The sequence below is a fragment of the Zingiber officinale genome, chromosome 10A (assembly GCF_018446385.1).
Source record: "Zingiber officinale cultivar Zhangliang chromosome 10A, Zo_v1.1, whole genome shotgun sequence".
In the NCBI taxonomy this organism is placed as follows: domain Eukaryota; kingdom Viridiplantae; phylum Streptophyta; class Magnoliopsida; order Zingiberales; family Zingiberaceae; genus Zingiber; species Zingiber officinale.
The window spans coordinates 80,839,147-80,861,723 of NC_056004.1; the positions used below are offsets into that span (position 1 = coordinate 80,839,147).

At 40.6% G+C, this 22,577-nt stretch overlaps 1 protein-coding gene across 2 annotated transcripts; it reads right to left on the minus strand.

Moving 5' to 3' along the window:
- Positions 1-2,551: 2,551 nt before the first annotated feature.
- On the minus strand, positions 2,552-20,936 carry LOC122027573 (U-box domain-containing protein 35-like). 2 transcript variants are annotated; one of them, XM_042586559.1, is made up of 4 exons: positions 20,465-20,936; positions 3,218-3,336; positions 3,045-3,127; positions 2,552-2,926 (listed from the first exon to the last, which is right to left on the minus strand). In XM_042586559.1, the coding sequence occupies exons 1-4, from the start codon at positions 20,733-20,735 to the stop codon at positions 2,680-2,682; spliced, it is 720 nt and encodes a 239-aa protein (XP_042442493.1). In that variant the 5' UTR covers positions 20,736-20,936; the 3' UTR covers positions 2,552-2,679. The 2 variants fall into 2 exon arrangements, with proteins under 2 accessions (XP_042442493.1, XP_042442491.1); XM_042586557.1 differs by having other exon boundaries at positions 3,012-3,127; positions 20,465-20,919.
- Between the last annotated feature and the right edge of the window lie 1,641 nt (positions 20,937-22,577).

Consider the following 22,577-nt stretch of genomic DNA (forward strand, 5'->3'; position numbering starts at 1 on the left):
CTCCGTTGGCCCGCTCATAGGTAGTGTGACTCAGCGTAGTAGCCGGCAGAGAGTCCTCCCCGTCATCGTGTACCGGGAGATGAGAGCATTGCGCTCCCCCATTTATTATTCCGGGGTAGGAGTATGTGTGTACTCCGACAGCATCCCGTCCACTCGGTCACTCATCAGGGGCAGTGATGTCAGAGTGCACGGTTGTCACAACTCTACCCACTCAGACTCACCATTGTGTGTGAGATGGCTGACTGGCGTCAGGGGTGACCATGTCATTGGCATCATATGCATGATGCATTTATTGTTTGTGTTTGCTGCATTTACTTGCTGCATTTATTTGGATGCATATGATTGACATGCATACAGGATTATGACACTCTCGGTCTGATGACCCAGTTACCTTTATACCTTGATCCTGGTTAGTACAGTTTCTCGTGTTTTTGTTTCAGTTGCATTTATCCTTCTCGTTTTCAGGAGACTGTACGCATGATTAGTGTTGTCTGTTATTTACTTTATCTTGCATATCATTTGTACCTGCTGAGTGTTGGACTCACCCCGCCTCCATTGTTGTTATATTTTCAGGTTGAGGCTGTCCGGAGCAGTTCCAGTCGCTAGTCCCCATCTGCACGTAGTGCTAGTCCTTTGCTGGTCTTGAGTTGTTATTTTATCTTAGTTTCTCTATCAGACTTTGTTTTTAGTCTTGTATTGTTTTACTTATGGATATTGTATGGATTCTTATCGTTTGATGGATTTTTGGTATGATTTGGATTTATTCTACTACATGACTGCCTGGACGGCAGAAGAGGTGAGTTCTTCGGATTAGAGCTTTACGAGTGCTTGAGTAGGGTTGATTTCGAGTCATCTTATTACTGCGTGGTTGTGTCAGCCAGAGCTTGAGAATTATATTAACTGCGTGGTGATTGTCTATTTATTATTGTTGTTTATTCCAGCCGCATGTGACTGAGGTATATACTGTTGTAGAAAAGTTTCAGATTGTCCGCCGTACAGGGGAGATGCTGCCGAAATTTTCTCGGACAGGGACTCCTCCGGGGCGTGACAATTAATCAGCTTAAATACAGAAATAATAAAATTCTGAATAGTATTTATTACGTTTTGCGATACATTTTGTGTCGAAAATATTTTCGTTACAAATCTATCATGATATATCGAAAAAACAATGCTAGATTTTGTAACAAATTTTCATATTCATCGCAGAATCTGTAACAAATCTGCAAATTTGTTGTAGATTTACGATAAATTTTGTGACAAAATATTTTCATCGCAAAACTATCGTAATTTACCGGATAAATACTAGAAGATTCTGCAACGAGTATGAAAATTTGTCACAGAATTTGCGACAAATTATTAGATGTGTCGTAGATTTTTGCAACAAATTTCCAGATTCATCACAGATTCTGCGATGAATCTGAAAAGTTGTCGCAGAATTTGAAACAAACTTTTATGTTTATCGCAGATTTTGCGACGAATTCTATGACGACTTTGAAAATCATTGCAAAAATCAAAAGTTGTTTCAAATCTAAGTATTTAAGTTTTGTGGTCTTTAGCTAACTCTGCGACAAAAATAAGAATTCGTCGCAAAATTTGCGACGAATTCTTATTTTCCTCACAAAAATCAACAACAAATATAATAATTCGTTGCAAAATCTGCAACGAATCATATTTTTGTCACAAATATGCACTTCAAAAGTTTACAATATTTGCAACAAATTTTACAACGAATTTTATTTTCATCACAAAATTGGCAACAAATTATATTTTTTCATCGCAAATATTTTGGGACGAGTTTTCTGCGACGAAAAATATTTGTCGTCAATTTCGTCCCAAATAATTTTTGCAACAAATTTATTTTAAAAATTCGTCGCCAAATTTGTCAAAAAAAAATAGTTTTTTTTTGTAGTGGTAATATGTTAAACTTAATTTACATATGCATATTCAGATTCCTGAAGATATATGTTATGCTAACAAAATGAAGACGAATTCGATAGAGAGGGCTTCAGCGATAGATTCGTGGAGAGGAGTTCGACGAAGAGGGGTTGGGTGGAGATGTTCAGTAGAGAGGGTTTCACCGGAGAGGTTGGGTGGAGATGTTCGACAGAGAAGGAGTTTAGGGTTTGTCGCTGAAAGATTTTGGGGGAGAGGTTAGCGGAGGGTTTTGGTATTCAACAAGATAGTTTTGGCAGAAAGTATTCAACGAAAGGTGTGTAGAAGGTTTAGAGATTTAAAAATTCTTAAATTTTTAAACATTATTAACGCCATCTATTTTTTGCATGTCGTAAATAATATTTATTGATGGCGCATATTTTTTAAATGCTGGCATTTATATAAGTACAATAATACCAACAACACGCTATGTAAGTTGTTAATATTATATTTTAATAATAATATTTGTAGCACACTTGATTGAATGTGTCATAAAAATTATCAGTAACTGTATGCCCTAACTGTACATCGTTTATGATATACTATGGAAAGTCAAATTTATTATAAAAAGAGAAGATTTTTTACCTTCAGGATTAACTGACCTAAGCACGAACACCGATTATAAAAAAAATTCTTATTAACCCACGAGGACTTAACTTGATCATACATAAAAATGTGAAGAAATAGTCATTGGAATGAAAAGATCAAACAGACAATAACAGTCTTTTCTCCACACTCCACTTAAACTCACAACAACTTTACAGAAAAGCAACTACAAGAAACTGCACCTTGCTTTGCTTCACTTACCTCGTCATTAGTTCTCTTTCCATCAGTAGTGTTCTTATCATGGCTGAGGGATTCAGCAGCCGGGGAAATTACTGTAGATTGCTCAGGATCTCTGACTTCTCTTCCCTCGCATATGATCTTCACCTCGCAGTACTGAGCTGCACTTTTCTGTATCTGTACTGCTTTACAGCTTGCTTTCTTCATCTTCCTGAACGTACATAGATAATGCATGCAACAAAAGTGAGAGATTTTCTTTTGACTTAGGCATATACATGCACAGTTATGTACTTCACCGTAAGTTGGATTTGTTGACCCCAACAATCAACCTTTTGATGTGGAGAACCTCAATGAGTTCAGCAACGGCCTTCACAATTTGGTCACTCTCAATGAGATGAGTGTCAAAGTTCATCTGATCATAATGTACATCGAAATAAGACAGGAATTTGCTATTAATCTTTTCCCTAACTTTGAACAACTACACTCAAAATAATTTAATTACCCTGGACTTTTGGCATTCAGCTAGAAACTTTTGCAGCATGTCTCGTCGTTTGACTCTTTCTTGATCCAAGTAACTGTTCACTTGTGCTTGGCTCACTTGATCTCTTGGTAGCATTCCTACTAAAAAGTATAATGGAGTCTTTAATTAATGAGATTACTCTTCTATTAACTAACTCATTGAGTTTGTTTAATTGGAAGATATTGTAATATAAAATGCTAATAAGATCACTGCTTTAGTGACAAATTAAGAGAAATGTGAAACAACCCTAAAGTATACAACAATATTGTGAAAAGGTCACCAGTAATGATAATGTTAAGAATAAGATATAGACTATACAATAGTATTAATATGTAGATGAGTATAATTACTATCCATTTTATAAGAGAACTATACATACTTTATACTTTGATACTTATTGTTTAGTCCCTTAAAAGGTTGCTATTAGATATGTGGTTAGTCATTTAAGCCAGATAGTATAGCGATTATCCTACAAGATCTATTGATTCCGTTGATTCGAGCATGAATACTGGAAACAATCTTTTAAAACTTGTTGATTCGAAAGATACCAAAAATAGGAGTTACTAGAGTCTTCAAGTAACCTATGTTTTGGGTTTTGAGAAATTCTAATTTAGGTGAGAATTCAACCATAGTTTAATTATAGTTAATGATCAAGTAGACTACAATTTGATATCAGTACTCGACTGATATGATGAGCTAAATAGAGAGTCAACTAAAGAAGTTTTGCTCATAAAGAGAAGGGTTGTGTTTGAAGTGAAATCAACTAAATGTAACAGTAATCAACTAAGGAAGCTAAGTCAATTGAAGGCCTTCCTTGTGCAAATCTATTACTCTCTATTATATTTGGGAGTCAATTACAGCAGTTGACCAAAGTGAGTTTAATGAATTGGGTAGTCAATTGAACTCACTACATAAGTCATAAGAAGAGTATTAACTCGTCCCCTCGGATGGGTCTAGTGGCTAGCGCATGAGGTATTGTTACAATGAGGTCTAGGGTTCAAATCTCGACAAAGCCGAAGTAATACCTCTCTTATGTGTACTAGTTAGTATTCCAAAGGCTAGTAGCCGCCCGTGATTTACCTCCTCCGTGTTGGTCCTGGGACGAGTTGGCGAGGGCACTGGGGGCGAGCATATTCACCTTTTTAACTACAAGAAGACTATTAACTCGATTGAGAAAGGTCGTAGTTGTTATTTGGCTTACATGATCAAATAGTTCAGTAAACTAGAATTAAGTTCAATCGATTAAAGTATTTGTTATTAGGCAAAAGTTTATGCAATCAGAAAACTAGTCAACTAGAAAAGGATAAGTCTACTAGAATTATGCAAAATAATAAATTGAAGCTTGTTTGAAACAAACTTGAAGGTTATAAAGGGGCAAGAGGATGGCAGAAAGGTTTGAGAAATATATTAGAAAAAGGGTTCCACATTCAAATTGCTCTCATTGTTTGTGTAATTGTTGTTTTATTTACACAAGCTTGATTTGTTTGTTTTTGTTGTAAGAAGTTCCGTGAGAGGTTTCTCCGCCTTTGAGAATGAGAAAAGATGTGTAATTCGAAGGGTGATTCGACTTACAGGTCTAAACCATGTAAAACAGTTGTGTTAGCATTTTTTGTTTCTATTATTGCATATTACATTTATGATGCGTAACCAACATTGAACTAATCTTTCTCTTGAGTTTAAGATTGTTTAATTCTAGATTATGACTATTAACTCCCCTTTTAGTCGCCACACCAATTCTATAAATTGAATAAAAAAAATGATTTGAGTCAATCAGAGTTATGTTAGTTGACTAAAATACCAATAAGATCTTATCAATACCATTAAGATCGTATAAAAGAGGGCCTCTTTATATAACCATTGGGCATGTTTTTTCTCAGCAACTTTGCATGAAAATCACACTGATATGCCTGCTTTGTGTGGCCTAGATAAAAATAACTAGGTGTATCAAAAGGCACCTTCCATAAGCACGATAACATCTTTTTTATTCTTAAAGTACTATCTTACAAAGAATATAAATTCTCAATACGAGATTCCTCCATCTTATTCAAGGAGATTTTTCATAGCGAGTAATATGAGTTATGATGAATGGACCCTTTGTAGGAGAGAAAAAGGGGGCAATAAAGACAAGGAAGGCGGAAAAGAGTAAAATAAGGATATATATAGTAGGCTACCCAGAAAAGGGTTTGACTAGGTAAGAATATTGTTACACATTTGGTAGGCAAAGTCTGGTCGAGTATAATGGGTCGGGCGAGCATATGAGTTTGGTAGGCAAAGACTGGTCGAATATAATGGGCCGACCAAGCATATGAGTTCGATAGGTAAAGACTGGTCGAACATAAGAGACCGGTCGAGCATATGAGTTCGGCAAGCAAAGACTGGTCAAACATAAGGGACCGTCCGAGCATATGATTTTGGCAGGCAAAGACTGACCGAGTATAAATAGCCAACTGAGTATGGAAGTACTTAACTTCATGCAAAATGAAGACATAGCACGTGCGGCAGACAAAGACCGATCGAACGTAATAAGCCGTCTGAGCATATGAGTTCGGTAGACAAATATCGGTCAAATGTAAGAGATCGATCGAACGTATAAGCACTTAACCTTAAGCTGTCCATAATGCTTATATATATGTCCGACTGGTTAATCTCGGTCGATAAGGTATGATAGGCCGGGTTCAATAGACCGGTCGAGCATGGAAAGTCGATCGAGCATAAAGGTCTTCAACCTTACACGGTTTCTGGCATATTTATAATAGTAGAGTCCTTGTCGGGTATAAATAGTAGATCGAGTATAAAATACCGGCCGAGACTAGTACAACAGAAGATATTCCTCATATATATAGTATGGGCTTATGTGACTAACCATTGGGAAAAAAAAGGAAATAACGCTCGCCCCCAGCGCCCCCATTGTACCTTGCCCAAGGCCATCACGAGGGAGGTTAATCACTGTAATCGGAGAAGCTAGTACGTAGTGGGAAGAGAGACACGAGGACCAAGGATTTACGCCCTGACAACCCCGCGATTCGAACCCACGATCTCATTGGGCAATCTTCTATGCACTAACCACTCCGAATAACCCCATGGGACATGTGCATAACAACTTAATTAATTTGGTGGCAAATAGCTTCTAGAAGTCTCCACAGGTATGCTAAACGACTAAAAAGGTACATCTAGGATAAGAAAAAGATTCCTTAAACTATTATTGCAGTTTCGGCTTACGTCATCTCCTAACAAACTCTAACAAATCGGGGTCCACCTCATGACGGCGGAGGTTAGATGAGGTGGAATAAAAAGGGGAATCCTCTCCACTGGCTAAGTACGCAAACATACGCATTGCATCAGAATCAAACCCTAATTCCATTTTTCCGTACTTCTTCTTCTTCGAGAAACTAACTTGAGCGTCGGAGGGCCTAGCCAGGGATTCTCACCTCGGTCTTAGGTCGCTAATGCTTTGCTGGTTGGTCTCATAGTGCGTAGAAAGTGGAGATCATCCATCAGATCACGGAGCCTTCGCCGACTTATTGTGTTCCTCATCGAAGTTTGCCTTTCCACGAGGGTACCTCGCCGGAGTTCATTTTTGCTAGGTACTGTTCACATATCCGTTTTGGTTTTCTCGGATCTATTATTTTGCATTTAGGCTCTCGTGAGGTCCATTGTGGTTTTCTCAAATCCTCCTCTATTCGTCGGCATCAGAATTATAGTTCATCATCGCCTCTCATTGCCCAGCGCTTCATCTCGCAAACTCTCAGACAGGATCAAATTTGGCGTCGTTTGTGGAAATTCTCACCTGAATCTGAGACTACGTGATGGAGGACACTGGAAAACGCAATACTATCACTCTGACTCAAGAGGATCTAGAATTACTCATCAATTCCATGGTTCAAAAGGCATTACAACAATAACAGTAACAGCAAGCGAATACTGGAGGCACTTTACCGGTCGCAATAAATCCAGTAGTTTCAACTACGGATCGCCGGAGAAACAGAGGTATGGAAAAAGATGACGTCGCTTACATCCCTCCTGTTCCTGTTTCTCCCACTATACATCCCCGTGCATGCTTTCATACTCCTTTGGAACAAGGAGGACGAAAAGTGGCGCTTCAAGAATCCTCTGATGAAGCACCTGTGAAAGAAAAGTGCAGAGGGAAAGCAGTAACCAGTGATAGCTCCTCGGAGAGAATTGTTACTCCGTTCTCTCAAAGAGTTTTTAACGATCCGCTACCCAAACTCTATCAGAGCTTAAATATTGGAGAATATTCTGGGACCACTGATCCAGAAGATCACCTGTCTAAATTTGAGAGTACGGCTCTGCTACAGCAATTCACTGACGGGGTCAAATGTCGAATGTTTCTCACTACTCTGGGAGGAGCAGCTCAGAGATTTCCAGAAAATTCCATCAGACGCTTTAAAGATTTCCGTAAAGTATTTTTTCATCATTTCTCCAGCAACAGAAGGTATGATAAGACCCCTTGGAGCTTTTTTTTATTAAACAGGGGCCTAAGGAAAGCATCAGAGCATACATTAAAAGATTTAATCAAGTAGCTATTGATGTCTCCAATGCTACTACTGAAATTTTAGTGAGCGCTTTCTCTCAAGGGCTTAATGATAATGATTTCTTCAAGGATTTGGTACGTAATCCTCCAACCAACTTTAATTTATTAATTGAGAGAGCTATTGAGTTCATCAATGTGGAAGAAGCCCAAGTTGCGCGCCAAAAAGAAAATGTGGTACCTGCTTCAAGGCCAAATAATGACAAGTCTCTACACCTCCTGTTCATCCACCAAGAGGACCTCGTGTGGTTCCTCCGCCACATCGCCAGCCTGAGCATAGGCCCCAGCATATGGAAATGCCACAAGATGCCCCAAGAAGGTGGTGTACCTACCATATGTCAAGTACGCATTACACTGAAAATTATTTTGCCCTGAAGAACCAGCGGACAAATAACAATCGGTATCGCCGATGATCTCCCAACCGACAAACCTATCAAAGGCAAAATAGTCTGCTTAAGTTGGAATACCAGGCGACTGAGCCACAACAGCGGACGCTGCAACTACCAGGCGGGCCATCTAGAATGACCGAACTAACGCATCCCGAGATGACAACAGCTCGACAGGAAAAAAATCGAAGTAACGCCGCCCAAGGTAATATAAACATAATCACGGGTGGACCTAAGGATGGTGATTCAAACTGGGTGAGAAAATCGCACGCCCGACGGTTACAAATCCATGTTGTGGGATATAGCGCGGAAAAAACAGCGGGACCAGAGATTAGTTTTCGTCCTAAATATCTGGAGGGGGTAGAAGTACCCCATAATGATGCACTAATAATCAAGGCTGTCATAGCTAATTACAATATTTTTCGTACTTCCATTGATACTGGAAGTTCTGTCAATATTATCTTCAAGAAAGCCTTTGATCAACTGCAGATAGATCCTAGCGAGCTTTAGCCCATGGTGACTCCTCTTTATGGTTTCACTGGGAATGAAGTGCAGCCACTCAGCCAAATAAAATTGGCCATCTCTTTAGGAGAGGAGCCTCTAATGAGGACTAGAATATCTTATTTCATGGTAGTGGATGCACCCTCTGCATACAATGTCATATTGGGTCGACCGGCTTTGAACAAGTTTCGAGTGGTCATTTCTACTTTTTGCCAGAAGGTTAAGTTCCCTATTGATGATCAAGTTGGAGAAGTCCGCGGAGATCAACTATTAGCACAAAAATGTTATCTGGAGATCATTCGGACGGAGGCCAATACTGCCCGCAAAGCTCAAAGGATGGAGGTCAACGCTATCTAGGAGAAACCGCCCGACCTGATATATGAAGAGAAAGAAGAAGTGCAGATATAGGTCGGGCGAGCAGAAGCTATGACCTACATTGTCGCTGATCTGGATCTTCCACTCAAGACCGAGCTGATACAGTGCTTGGTTCAGAATAGTGATGTGTTTGCATGGACCCCCAAGGAGGTCACAGGAGTATCTCCACTCGTGATGGAACATGCATTACATGTTCATCCTGATGCTCGGCCTGTCAAACAAAAGAAGAGAGACTTTGGGGCTGACCAGAACCAAATCATCAAGGAGGAGGTAGATAAACTACTAGAAGCAGGTTATATTTGGGAAGTACAATTCCCTAGTTGGTTGACAAATGTAGTCCTGGTATCTAAACAGGGAAATAAGTGGAGAGTATGCATTAATTTTTGGGATCTCAACAAAGCTTGTCCGAAAGATTATTATCCTCTGCCTCGCATTGACTAAGTGGTGGATTCTACGGCCAGATGTGAGTATATCTGTATGCTGGACGCCTATCAGGGCTATCACCATGTCCCTCTCGCCAAGGATGATCAGGAAAATGTTAGTTTTATAATAGCTGAGGGTACTTATTGTTATAATATTATGCCTTTCGGACTAAAGAATGCAGGGGCAACTTATCAAAGGCTCATGAACAAGGTTTTCAAACAACAAATTGGAAGAAATATGGAAGTTTATCTAGATGACATATTGATTAAATCTCTTCAGGCTAGCGACCTATGCAAGAATATAGAAGAGACGTGCAGAACTCTGCGGCAGTACGAACTTAAAGTCAATCCCTACAAATGTTTATTTGGGGCTAGGAGTGGCAAGTTCCTGGGCTATATGGTGACTAAGTGAGGGATAGAAGCAAACCCTACCAAGGTTTGAGCAATCCAGTATACGGATCTTCCACGCAATATTAAAGAGGCTCAAAGGTTGACTGGATGAATCACTGCACTGTCTCATTTCATCTCTAGATTGGCTGATTGAAGTTTCCACTTCTTCAAGATACTCCAGAAGGCTACTAAATTCCAATGGGATGAGGAATGTGATAAAGCGTTTCAGGAGTTGAAGGACTATTTGTCAACCCTACCTGTATTAGCTAAGCCTATAGTAGGAGAAACTTTGTGGGTCTATCTTTCAGCAAATGAGCATGCTGTAGGCTCAGTACTGGTGAGACAAGAGGGTAAGGAACAACAACCAGTGTATTTTTCAAGTCATCTATTGAAAGGAGCCGAGTGTACGTATACTACACTCAAGAAATTTGCTTATGCATTGGTCCTGACATCTTGAAGATTGCGTCCTTAATTCTTATCGCACGCAATCATAGTACTAACTAATAGTACTCTCGGTCGAGTGCTTCTCAATCCGAAAGCATCCGGGCGATTATCAAATGGATGACTAAACTTAGTGAGTATGACATACAGTATCAACCTCGTTCAGCCATTAAAGCACAAGCCCTGGAAGATTTCATAATAGAAGTGCAAAGTCCAGAAGAGGAAGGGATTTGGAAAGTTTATGTGGACGGGTCTGCTACTAAGCAAGGCAGTGGAATTGATATTCTTCTCATATCTCCGAGGGAAGATCGGGTTCAACTTTCTGTCCGACTGAATTATAGGGCCACCAACAATGAGGCAGAATATGAAGTATTGATAGTCGGTTTACAAGTAGCTCGGCATGTGGGAGCTGCTCGAGTGTGGATTTATTCTGATTCGCAGTTGGCAGCACAACAGTTGATAGGTAACTTTGAAATCAGTAATGATCGACTAAAGTTATATGCAGAAGCATTTGATAAACTGAAAGCTACATTCCAAGAAGTAAATATACAGAAAATTCCTCGATCAGAGAATCAAGTGGCTGATGAATTGTCAAAGCTTATGTCAGCAATGGTGCCTTGGAATTTAGATCGACCAGTAGAACAGACAGTGTTGGTATCTTGTATTGAAAGGCAGGCTGACACGGAAATAGAGGGCGACTGGAGAGCACCAATCATATTATTTTTACAACAGGGAGTCTTACCAGCAAATGCCGAATAAGCTAGAGTTTTTAAAAAGAAAGCTGCTCGATATACCCTGATAGGAGATCACCTCTACAAGAGGGCTTTCTCTAGTCCCTTGCTCAAATGCATTGGACCAGAAGACATACAATATATTCTACAAGAAGTTCATCAAGGTTCATGTGGTAGCCATATTGGGGGATGATCTCTAGCCCGTAAAATATTACTGGCCGGGTATTTTTGGCCCACTTTACAAGAGGACGCAGTGCAACTCGTGAGAACGTGTATGTCCTATCAGAAGCACCAAAATATCCTACATCATCCTACTCAACTATTGAAAACCTCTATAGTCTCTTGCCCTTTTGATCAATGGGGTATGGATATAGTGGATTTATTCCCCTTGGCAACAGCTCAGAGAATGTTTCTATTGGTAGTTGTGGATTACTTTTCAAAATGGGTAGAAGCTGAACCCTTAGCAAGAATTACTGAAAATGCGATTATCAAATTCTTGTGGCAACACGTTATTTACAGATTTGGTATTCCCCCATAAATTAGTTTATGATAATGGAAGACAATTTCATGGATAGAGAATCGGAGATTAGTGTGCAGGATATGGCATTACACAGGCATTCACCTCCGTGGCATATCCACCGAGTAACGGGCAAGCAGAAGTAACAAACAGAGAAATCATCAGAGGACTTAAAACTAAATTAGATCATGTTGGTGGTAGTTGGGTAGATGAGTTACCTAGTGTGCTATGGGCTTACCGTACCACTTCTCGAGAGGCCACAGGGATAACTCCATTCCAGTTAGTGTACGGGGAGAAGCAGTTGTCCCAATTGAGGTTGGGGTGGAATCTGATCGAAGACAGTTATATGACGAAGATAATGCAGGTCGGCATCTTATGGAGTTAGATTTGATAGAAGAAGCCCATGACAAGGCAGCAACTCGCCTTACACCATACCATCAAAGAATGAGGTAAAATTATAACAAGAGAGTTATCCCCTGATTCTTTCAAGTAGGGGATTTAGTGTGGAATCAAATTAAACCTGTGGGAGATGTTACTAAACTAGCACCTCAATGGGGAGGACTATATAAAGTTGTACAAAAGCTGGCCTCAGGCTCTTACTATCTCCAAGACTCAGAAGGAAGGAATTTTAATAGGCCTTGGAGTGCAAATCACTTGCAATCATACAGAGCATAACAAGTACGCCTGTAATTTGTCTATATATTCCATTTGATTTTTGGATATAATGAAAAAATGCAGGCATATGCTCTTTAGTCAATACATACATTTACTGGAATAAATCAAGCGATTCTTTATTCGAGCGTGCTTCCTCTGCTCAGTAATAGTCGATCAGGGACCTTAAGGAGTGATCGACATGGCTTCCTTAAGGAGAACCGGAGACTTTAACCCCCCTAATGGTTGAGCGTGCTTCCTTTGCTCAGTGCTGTTCGAGCATGCTTCCTCCACATAGTAATAGTCGATCGGGGATCTTAAGGAGTGACTGACCTGGCTTCCTTACGAAAAACAGGAAACTTTAAACCCCTAATACTTGAGCATGCTTCCTCCGCTCAATGCTGTTCGAGCGTACTTCTTCCGCTCAGTAATAGTCGATCGGGGACCTTAAGGAGTGACCAACCTGGCTTCCTTGAGGAGAACTGGAGACTTTAAATTCCTAATAGTTGAGCGTGCTTCCTCCGCTCAGTGTTATTTGAGCGTGCTTCTTTCGCTCAGTAATAATCGATCGGGGACCTTAAGGAGTGACCGACTTGGCTTCCTTAAGGGAATCGGAGACTTTAAACCCCTAATAGTTGAGTGTGTTTCCTCCTCTTAGTACTATTCGAGCGTGCTTCCTCCGCTCAATAATAGTCAATCGGGGACCTTAAGGAGTGACCAGCCTGCCTTCCTTAAGGGGAACCGGAGACTTTAAATCCCTAATAGTTGAGCATGCTTCCCCCGCTCAATACTGTTCGAGCATGCTTCCTCCGCTCAGTAATAGTCGATCGGGGACCTTAAGCAGTGACCGACCTGACTTCCTTAAGGGGAATCGGAGACTTTAAACCCCTAATAGTTTAGCGTGCTTCCTCCACTCAGTGTTGTTCGAGCGTGCTTCCTCCGCTCAGTAATAGTCAATCGGGGACCTTAAGGAGTGACCAACCTAGCTTCCTTAAGGGGAACCGGAGACTTTAAATCCGTAATAGTTTGACCGTGCCTCCTCCACTCGGCAATGGTTAACTAGGATATCCCGAGAAGAGAATGGTTTGACTCTCATCAAATTAGCTGAAGACTTTAAACTCTAAGCAAAGGCAAGCTCGCTCGGGAATACGCTCCCGACCGAAATATATTAAGTTCAGATTCGCTTGGAAGCACATTCCCGATCGAAATATATCCACATATTGGCCTTCAAGTATCATTTCAAGTTCGCTCGGGAATACATTCCCGACCGAGATATATTAATTTCAAATTTGCTCGGAAATACACTCCCGACCGAAATATATTAATTTCAAATTAGCTCGGAAGCACATTCCCGACCGAAATATATCCACCTCTTGGCCTTCAAGTATTATTTCAGGTTCGCTTGGGAATACATTCCCAACCGAGATATATTAATTTCAGATTCACTCGAAAATACACTCCCGACCGAAATATATTAAGTTCAGATTCGCTCGGAAGCACATTCCCGATCGAAATATATCCACCTCTTAGCCTTCAAGTATTATTTCAGGTTCGCTCGGGAATACACTCCCGATCGAAATATATTAATTTCAGGTTCGCTCGGGAATACACTACCGACCGAAATATATTAATTTCAGATTCGTTCGGGAGTACATTCCCGATCGAGATATATTCACTTCCTGGCCTTCAAGTATTATTTCAGGTTCGCTCGAGAATACATTTCGGACCGAGATATATTAATTTCAGATTCTCTCGGAAATACACTCCCGACTGAAAGATATCAATTCAGATTCACTCGGGAATACATTCTCAGTCGAAATATATCAGCATTTCAACCTTCAAATGTCAATTCAAATCCGCTTGGGAATGGTTTCCTGACCGAGATATCATAGTACTTTGATCTTTACATGTGCAGCTTAAACTCACTCGGAGCAAAAAACTAAACAGGACAAAGTAGATAATTGTTCCGCCAGTGAGGTTGCATGGGTGTCCTTTAACAATTGTAGTTGGGAGGACAATTGAGCAAGCTCCGAGGTGTATTTCTCCAGCTTGGAAAAGAGCTCATCACCACGGGCATTGGCTGATAATAGCTGAGACTGAAGACCCTCCACATTAGCTTTATATTGGCGAGATTACTCAGTCTCAGTCTTGAGTGATTGGCGGGCCTCTTCTAATTGGGCAGACAGACCCTTTGGTTTCTCGTCCACCTGGTCAGGGGATAGCTCGGAGACCTGTTTCTTCAGCCCTACGTTTTCTTGGATCAAGGTGTGTAGCAAATGGGCTATGCTCATGTTGTATATCTAGCGTTGTAGAAAAATGGCCATTAAGAGGATACATAAGAAAATAGGATTGTAAAGGAGAATAAGGGTACCTTCATCTCCTCGAGAAAAAATTTATCAGACATTTCAGAGTAGTCGATTCCTTCAAATAATCGGCGTACCTCCTCCCCAGCAATGGTGAAAGACCCTCCCAAGAGTATAGGTAAAGTAGCAGTAAGGGAAGAAGTGGAAGACAAAGAAGTCTGAATCGAAGGAGGATAGTAAATAATGTATGGTGAGTCGGGGGGGGGGGGGGGGGGGGGAGGTCATTTGTTCAGGAAAATTCATAAAAAAAGGGAGGTAAAGAACTGCCACTGGGAATAGCTGGGGTGTTCGATGAAGAATGAACAAGAGTGGATAAAGGGCTGATAGAGGGAGATTAGGAGAAGGAGGAGTAGCATCAAAAGGGGGAAGGTCTTCAGAATGAGAAATAGATTTCTATTTCGGGGATGGAGCAAGGGTCAACTTACTTTTTTTATTGGTGGGAGCTTTTGAAGGAGATTTTTCGAAAGCCGAAGGGGAGACAAGCTCAACAATCGTGGGAAGTTCAGGAGGGTTCCCTTCTAGAACTGCATCTTGAGAAATAGAAGCTGTTGGACCCTGTGGTTATTTTGATATGATCAACCAAGTTAGGTTAGGTCCTGCTTGTTATTTGATCCTTGTGTCTAAGTGTGCAGGAGCTTAGGAGCATAGGAAGTCAAGCAGAAGATGCAGCTAGCGAGAAGGACAACACAAGAAGGGAGCCGACGGGCTCGGTACGTCCGAAGAATGAAAAAGTTGCGGAAGAGTACACCGGTGGATGAGAAGAACGTTCACGACGTTCGAGAGACAAGAAGCCTGCTCGAGGAGAAGGCCGGAAGTTGGGTTCGGGTGAGCCCTATTCCGGATGGCCGAGATCAACCAAGCGAGCGGAGCCGAAGCAGAAGATCAGGACCGAGGCAAGCTGAACCGGAGTAGAGGCCCCGGACGAAAACGTCAACCCTTCCGGGCGCTCGGAACCATTCCAGGTGCCCGAAACAATCTGGGGCGCCCGGAACCCTTCCGGGTACCCGGGCCCGAATTTAATCCAGATCGCGGTCAAACCGTAATCTGTGCATAGGGGATAAAGTTTTATCCCCCCAGGATGCCCGAAACCCTTCGGGGCGCCCTGACCAAGGCTATAAATATAGCCTTGGTCCAAAAGCTTGAATCATCTCTTGAATCAACTCTATATTCAACTTTTAAGCAACTGCCTGAACTTCAAGTGTGTAAAAGGTTTCTCCGCCTTCAGAGAAGGAGACTTTCTTATTGCGCTTTTTCAACCGCCTTGGATTAACAACCTTCTTGGTTGTAACCAAGTCAACTCGTTGAGTCTTCCTGCTTTTCTTTATTTTATTTTCTTATTATTATTGTTGTTATTATTTTAGAGTTGAAAAGTTTGAGGAGGGTATCTTTGATTTGCAGGCAATTCACCCCTCCCCTCTTGTCGGCCCCGCTGCGTCAACAGAAGCGTCCTTTGTGATAGCGAGGGCTTTTGACGAAGAGGGCTGACCAAGTGCAGCAAGGAGTTCCTGCTCCTTGGCTTTAACCACCTCTTCCGCCAAACACAACTGCCCATCGATTGTAGCTTCGAATAGAGCATCCACTACACAAAGTAAAAAAATACCTTAGTTAGTAAAAAAGGATTGTAATAGACAAAGGGTGACTTACCAAGGGAGCTACGAAGCCCTATTTGAACGGGGTTCAATCCAAAAATGTAAAGCAGGTCATCCCAGATCCATTTGTGAATGAATAAACGACAACCTGATAGCTTCTGTGAGTAAGTAGTGAAGGAAGCATGTCTATGCAATTCCTTCACGTCAGGAAGAGCAGGAAGAGAGGAATTCCAAGAAGCAGACCAAGGAATGGGTTCAGAGAATTTTACAAAGAAAAAGCGTGATTTCCATCTCTTGATGGAAGAGGATATTTCTTCAAAAAAATGTCATTTTAGGCCTGGATTGAAACAAAAAGACGCCAGGCTCTGACCTCTTAGGATAGGACATAAAGAAATTCTAAGGTGTTAGAAGAATATCAAAGAGGCGGAAGAGCATGAACAAACCACAGAGATAACGAAAGGAATTGGGGGTGAATTGTTGCAAGGGGATATAAAAAAACTAGCTTATTTCCACTAGAAAAGGGGGAATGGGAAAACACAAACCGGTTGCCATTTGTTCTTTGAAGAAGGTGACATGATTCTCAGAAGGGAGATGAGAGCGAGAATCATAATCAGGAATAGCAATACGATAGGCTTTAGGAATTCCATATATGGAACGGAGAGCAGACCTATCATCTTTGTGAAAGGTCGAGGAGGTTTGAGTATACCATGCGGAAAACGATTCTTCAACCATACAAAAATATAAGAATAGAAAATGACTTACTAAAACCTTAGGAAGAAGGATGACAAGGGGAGGCTGGAGAAGAAAGAAGGACAGCAAAAGCTAAGTTATAGCACCAACGGAGAGCATGAGGAAAAAGACGAAGGAGTAAGGATATGAAGGGTTTAGGGTTTTTCGAAAATATTGACTAATAAAAAACATCTTTGGATATGAACAAACTTCGCAATGGTAGTCGTTGATTTATCAAAGAAAGAATATGATAAGACGTTGCCAAAAAGCGTGCGAGCGATTACGTCAGGAGGAAGAAAGTGGTAACACGTGTCGAAAATCCATAAATAGTCATTTATGATGGACATAACAAGGCAAATCATGCCTAGATCTGCGCCGCAGCATTGTACATCGTCGATACTCCCATTCCGTTGAAGAACCAATCAACGAGAAGAAGATTTTGAAAAAGGTATTCGACTTCCTAGGTGTAATAAAGGAGGGAATGGAAAGAAAATATAAAATAACATTAGCAAATCATAACTTGTTAAAATTCAGAATATACCAACATACTATGATGCTGATTTTCCTTATAGACAAGCCAGAACTTAGAAATTTGACTAAATTCAAACCCACCCAAATTTATACACAAAATGTCTTATGTAGTTATTTCTTACACAATCAGCTACGTGCTTACACATGCTTTGGCTCTCAAGTATACACATGAAACTCTGATATCACTTCTAGTAACTTTGTAACCACAATAAGGAAGGGAGAATATTTTGCCCAGTACTGTGGTAGGTCGAAAAATAATTCTGCAATGATAGTAAACATGTGCCCCGGTACTATGGTAGGTAGAATATATTTTGCCCGGTAGGAGAATATTTTACCCGGTTCTGAAGCCATGACTCTCGATAAATCTTGGGAGGAAAATAAGACTACAAGGAGCAAATGTGAATGGGGGAGGAAGCAAGAGAACAACTCTATTTAACTTGCCAAAAGAAGTCACGTGATCACTATAGGAAGAGTCATGGGAGCATTGTAAAAGTTATCACGGGGTTGCCACAGAAGGTATCAAAAGGTTAGAAATAGACTTAGGTCTAGTCAGTCCGCTATACCTCCTTCGAGTAGACTTGAAGGAGAGGGTAGTGATATGGGTTATGATGAGTGGACCCTTTGCAAGAGAGAAAAAGGGGGTAATAAAGATAAGGAAGGTGGAAAAGAGTAAGATAAGGATATAGTAGGCTACCTAGAAAAGGGTTTGACTAGGTAAGAACGTTGTTACACGTTTGGCAGGCAAAGACTTGTCGAGTATAATGGGCCGATCGAGCATAGGAGTTTGGCAGGTAAAGACCGGTCGAATATAATGGGTCGACAGAGCATATGAGTTCGGCAGGCAAAGACTGGTCGAACGTAAGGGATCAGCCGAGCATATGAGTTCGGAAGGCAAAGACTGGTCAAACGTAAGGGACCGGTCGAGCATATGATTTTGACAGGCAAAGACTGGTCGAGTATAAATAGCCAACTGAGTATAGAAGTACTTAACTTCATGCAAAATGAAGACATAGCACGTGCGGTAGACAAAGACTGATCGAACGTAATATACCGTCCGAGCATATGAGTTCGGAAGACAAACATTGGTCAAATGTAAGAGACCGATCGAACGTATAAGTACTTAACCTTAAGTTGTCAAGAATGCTTATATATACGCCTGACTGGTTAATCTCGGTCGATAAGGTATAATGGGTCGGGCTCAATAGACCGGTCGAGCATGGAAAGTCGATCGAGCATAAAGGTCTTCAACCTTACACGGTTTCTGGCATATTTATAATAGTAGAGTCCTGGTCGGGTATAAATAGTAGATCGAGTATAAAATATCAGCCGAGACTAGTACAACAGAAGATATTCCTTATATATATAGAATGAGCTTATGTGACTAACCATGTGCATGTACCAGGTGAACCATAAAAATATGTGATCATATGACAACTTAATTAATTTGGTGGCAAATAGTTCTAGAAGTCTCCATAGGTATGTTAAACGACAAAGAAGGTACATCTGGGGTAAGAAAAAAATTCCTTAAACTATTATGCAGTTTCAGCTTACGTCATCTCGTAACAAACTCTAACAAACTGGGGTCCACCTCATGACTGTGGAAGTTAGATGAGGTGGAATAAAAAGGAGAATCCTCTCCACTGGCTAAGTACGCAAACATACGCATTGCATCATAATCAAACCCTAATTTCATTTTTCCGCACTTCTTCTTTTTCGAGAAACTGACTTGAGCGTCGGAGGACCTAGCCAGGGATTCCCACCCCGGTCTTAGGTCGCTAACGCTTTGCTGGTTGATCTCATAGTGCGTAGGAAGAGGAGATCATCCATCAGATTGCCGAGCCTTCACCGACTTATTGTGTTCCTCATCGGAGTTCGCCTTTCCACGAGGGTACCTTGCCGTAGTTCATTTTTGCAAGGTACTGTTCATAGATCCGCTTTGATTTTCTCGGATCTATTATTTTGCATTTAGTCTCTCGAGAGGTTCGCTGTGGTTTTCTCGGATCCTCCTCTGTTCGTCGGCATCAAAATTATAGTTCATCACCGCCTCTCATTGCCCAGCGCTTCATCTCGTAAGCTCTCAGACAGGATCAACGAGATTACAGACTTGATCACTTAATAGATAGTCAAGTTGTAGAGTAGAATCAGGGTTCAAACCATATAAAGATCCTTTGTTAGCATTGTTTATTTATTCTATTCCGTTGTGCCAATTTTAATACGAATAGGCACACAAGCACCACACTTTTTACTAACAAATTTATTGGTAAAGCAATGTTTGTATTTAGTCATCTAGTTCAAATTGCCCTCTTAGCACATTTGCCTCATAACTCATTAGGTTTTCAACTCATTCAACTCTCCTATTTTTTTTTTAATTTGCACATGTAGTTAACCTACTCCCCATATTTTGCTTGGCTCACACTTGGCGTTCAACTAATCCAATCCATTTAACTACTTTGAATTGTCCAACACCTTTGGCCTTTGAGCTCACCCCTCCAACTCATTAGCTCAACTCTACCTAGTTAATTCATTTTGCTTGTCTACTACATCTGTTCACTAATTTAACCTACAATTCCGACTCATTGGATTTATCCACCTCCTTTGATGCATAGTCCACTTTCCATGCCTAAAACTACGCAATGAATAGGATAGATTTGTCACGACCTTTTGTAACCACCATTAATTCGTCGACAAGAATGGTCAGACAAATCTCTGACGAAAGGCTTCACAAGAAATCTAGATGTGATTTGATCTTGTCGCACAAAGAATTGTCAAAATATTTTAAGGATACAGATTCATTCGCCCGTCCGATCACAAAAAGGATAGATGAACGAATGCTCTCTGTTTTCCTTATCGCCATTCAAGGCTCTCTGCGTGGTGCAGAGGTAGTATACAAATTACTGCAATCAATCAGCTCTCTACTATACAATCAATCTAAACAGTTTGGATTCAAGAAATAAAGTAAAAAATCCTAGAGAAATGGAGTCTCCACAATTGGGACGCAGATCGGTATAAGCATATCGATAGAATCAAGGAAACAGAGGTGTCTGAAGGGCTTACATGGAGTGGGAATGTGATGGACTGCCGGGAAGACATGCACGAGGTAGACGATGCCGGAAGGCCGGGCGACGTGCTTCAGCGCCCACGTAAGCGCGTCCATGCTCGAGCTCCCCTCCCCCACCGCCACGTACATGTCCTGCTCCTCCTCCTCCACGCTGTTGTTTCTGGAGGAAGGAGTCACAGGAAGAACGCCGACGCCGCCGCCTCCGTTGGCCTCCTCCACCACCTCGATCTCCCCCCATCCGCCTCCGTCGGGGCTCCGCGACCCCATAGCCGGCGTCGACGAATCCTCGACTCGACAGTTGACTTGTGATTCCTCTACCGTTGATTCTATATATGCATGTTTATTTTTCCTTCCACGTCCTTATTCGGCGAGGTCAAACTCGATCTTTCAAAGATATAAAGTTGCTGGCACTCCGCCCAATTGGCTAAATGATGGGCGTCGAGATTTACCAGCTGAACAAGCGATAAAAGAGAGCTAGGCAAGAAATCATGGCTCATTTACTGCGATGGATAGCTTTGTCTCCTGCCATATATGTCAAAGATGAGGATCTTATTTTCTCATACTTTATTCAGCAGATGCCGACGTATATTCCAAAGATACCATGAAGACCATATATAATATATGCATATATTAAGAAAAAACAATAGGCTTTGTTTGGACTGTACACATTATATAATGTATATAAATAATGTGTTGGCAATTTCAATAGTGCAATTAATGATTGGTTGACTGACGCTTTTAATTGTTTGACATTATCACAGATTAGAGCGATGAGATGAATAGATGATGACTAAAGTATTGGCCATGGTAATGGAAATGAAGGTCTTGTAGATGATCAGAATGTCTCACTTGAAATGAAGGAACTGCATAAGGAGTCCAAGGAAGAAGGTTATGGGGTAACCGACCTCGGACACTGCCGCGCACGGAGTGGCGCGCAGCAGAACAGCCCTCATTAACTACTAATTGCTTGGGAGATCTATAGATTGTTGAACTGTAACCTTGCAAAGAAGAAGATAGGTGCTCTTAATCAAATTGTTCATGTAAGTCGCAATGGAAAAAGTGGAATACGAAAAAAATTAGCAAAGAAAAAACCTCGAAATAGGCTTGGAAAATTCTACAAATGTTTTAGATAGATTTATGTTACTTGTCATAAGTGTTTTAGTTCTTTAGAGATTTCTATACAAATTTTCTACTTAGTTCACTTGAGTATTTACTTTGATGGACATAATTTTCTTCTTTAGTTTGTTTAATTTGTAATCCTAAAAAATAGTTTAACTCTCCAACTAAATTCATTTCAAATTCATTTTCTATTAAAGTTATAAATTCTTTTAAGAATTTTGAGTTTGTTGACCCAAACACCATATCATCTACGTAAACCTGAGTTATGAATATGTCCGAGTTAAGGATTTTATAAAAAGTGTAGGGTCAATTTGACTTTCTTTAAATCCTTTTGAATTTAAGAAGCTAGACAATCTTTCATACTATGTCATTGGTTCTTGTTTTAATCCGTATAGTGTCTTTTTTAGTTTAAAAATATGATTTGGATATTCTAGATTTTCAAAGCCTGGGGGTTGACTTACATAGACTTCCTCTTTAATTTTCCAATTTAGGAATGCATATTTAACATTTATTTGATATAACTCGTATCCTTTGTGTGTTTTATAGGCTAGCAACATCCTTATGAATTCAAGCCTAGCTATGGAGGCATAAGTCTCATCGTAGTCGAGTCCTTCGACTTGACTAAATCTTTTGGCAACTAGTCAGACTTTATTCCTAATGATTTCTCCTTTGTCGTCTAATTTATTACTAAAGACCCATTTATTGCCAATAACCAACTTAGATTTTGGTGGAGGTACTAGGTCCCAAACCTGATTCCTTTCAAATTAACTCAACTCTTCTTATATTGCAATTATCCAGTCAGGCTCAAACAATGCATCGTTTATGGTTTGAGGTTCAATTTTAGATATTAGGACTATTTGACTTAAGTTCCTAAAGGATGATTGCGTTTGAACTCCTAACTTCAGATTTCCTATTATTTGTTCAATTGGATGATCAGGATTTAAACGTATTGTTCTTGGGTTAGTTTTTACTATTTGTTCATTTTGTGTT

Coding starts and splice junctions, on each gene's coding strand:
- LOC122027573 (XM_042586557.1), bottom strand. CDS start 20,735: ATGGGGTCGCGGAGCCCCGACGGAGGCGGATGGGGGGAGATCGAGGTG. Junction 3,337..20,464: donor CCATCACATTCCCACTCCAT/GTAAGCCCTTCA, acceptor TATACTTTTTAG/TAGGAATGCTACCAAGAGAT. Junction 2,927..3,011: donor GTCAACAAATCCAACTTACG/GTGAAGTACATA, acceptor ATGTACGTTCAG/GAAGATGAAGAAAGCAAGCT.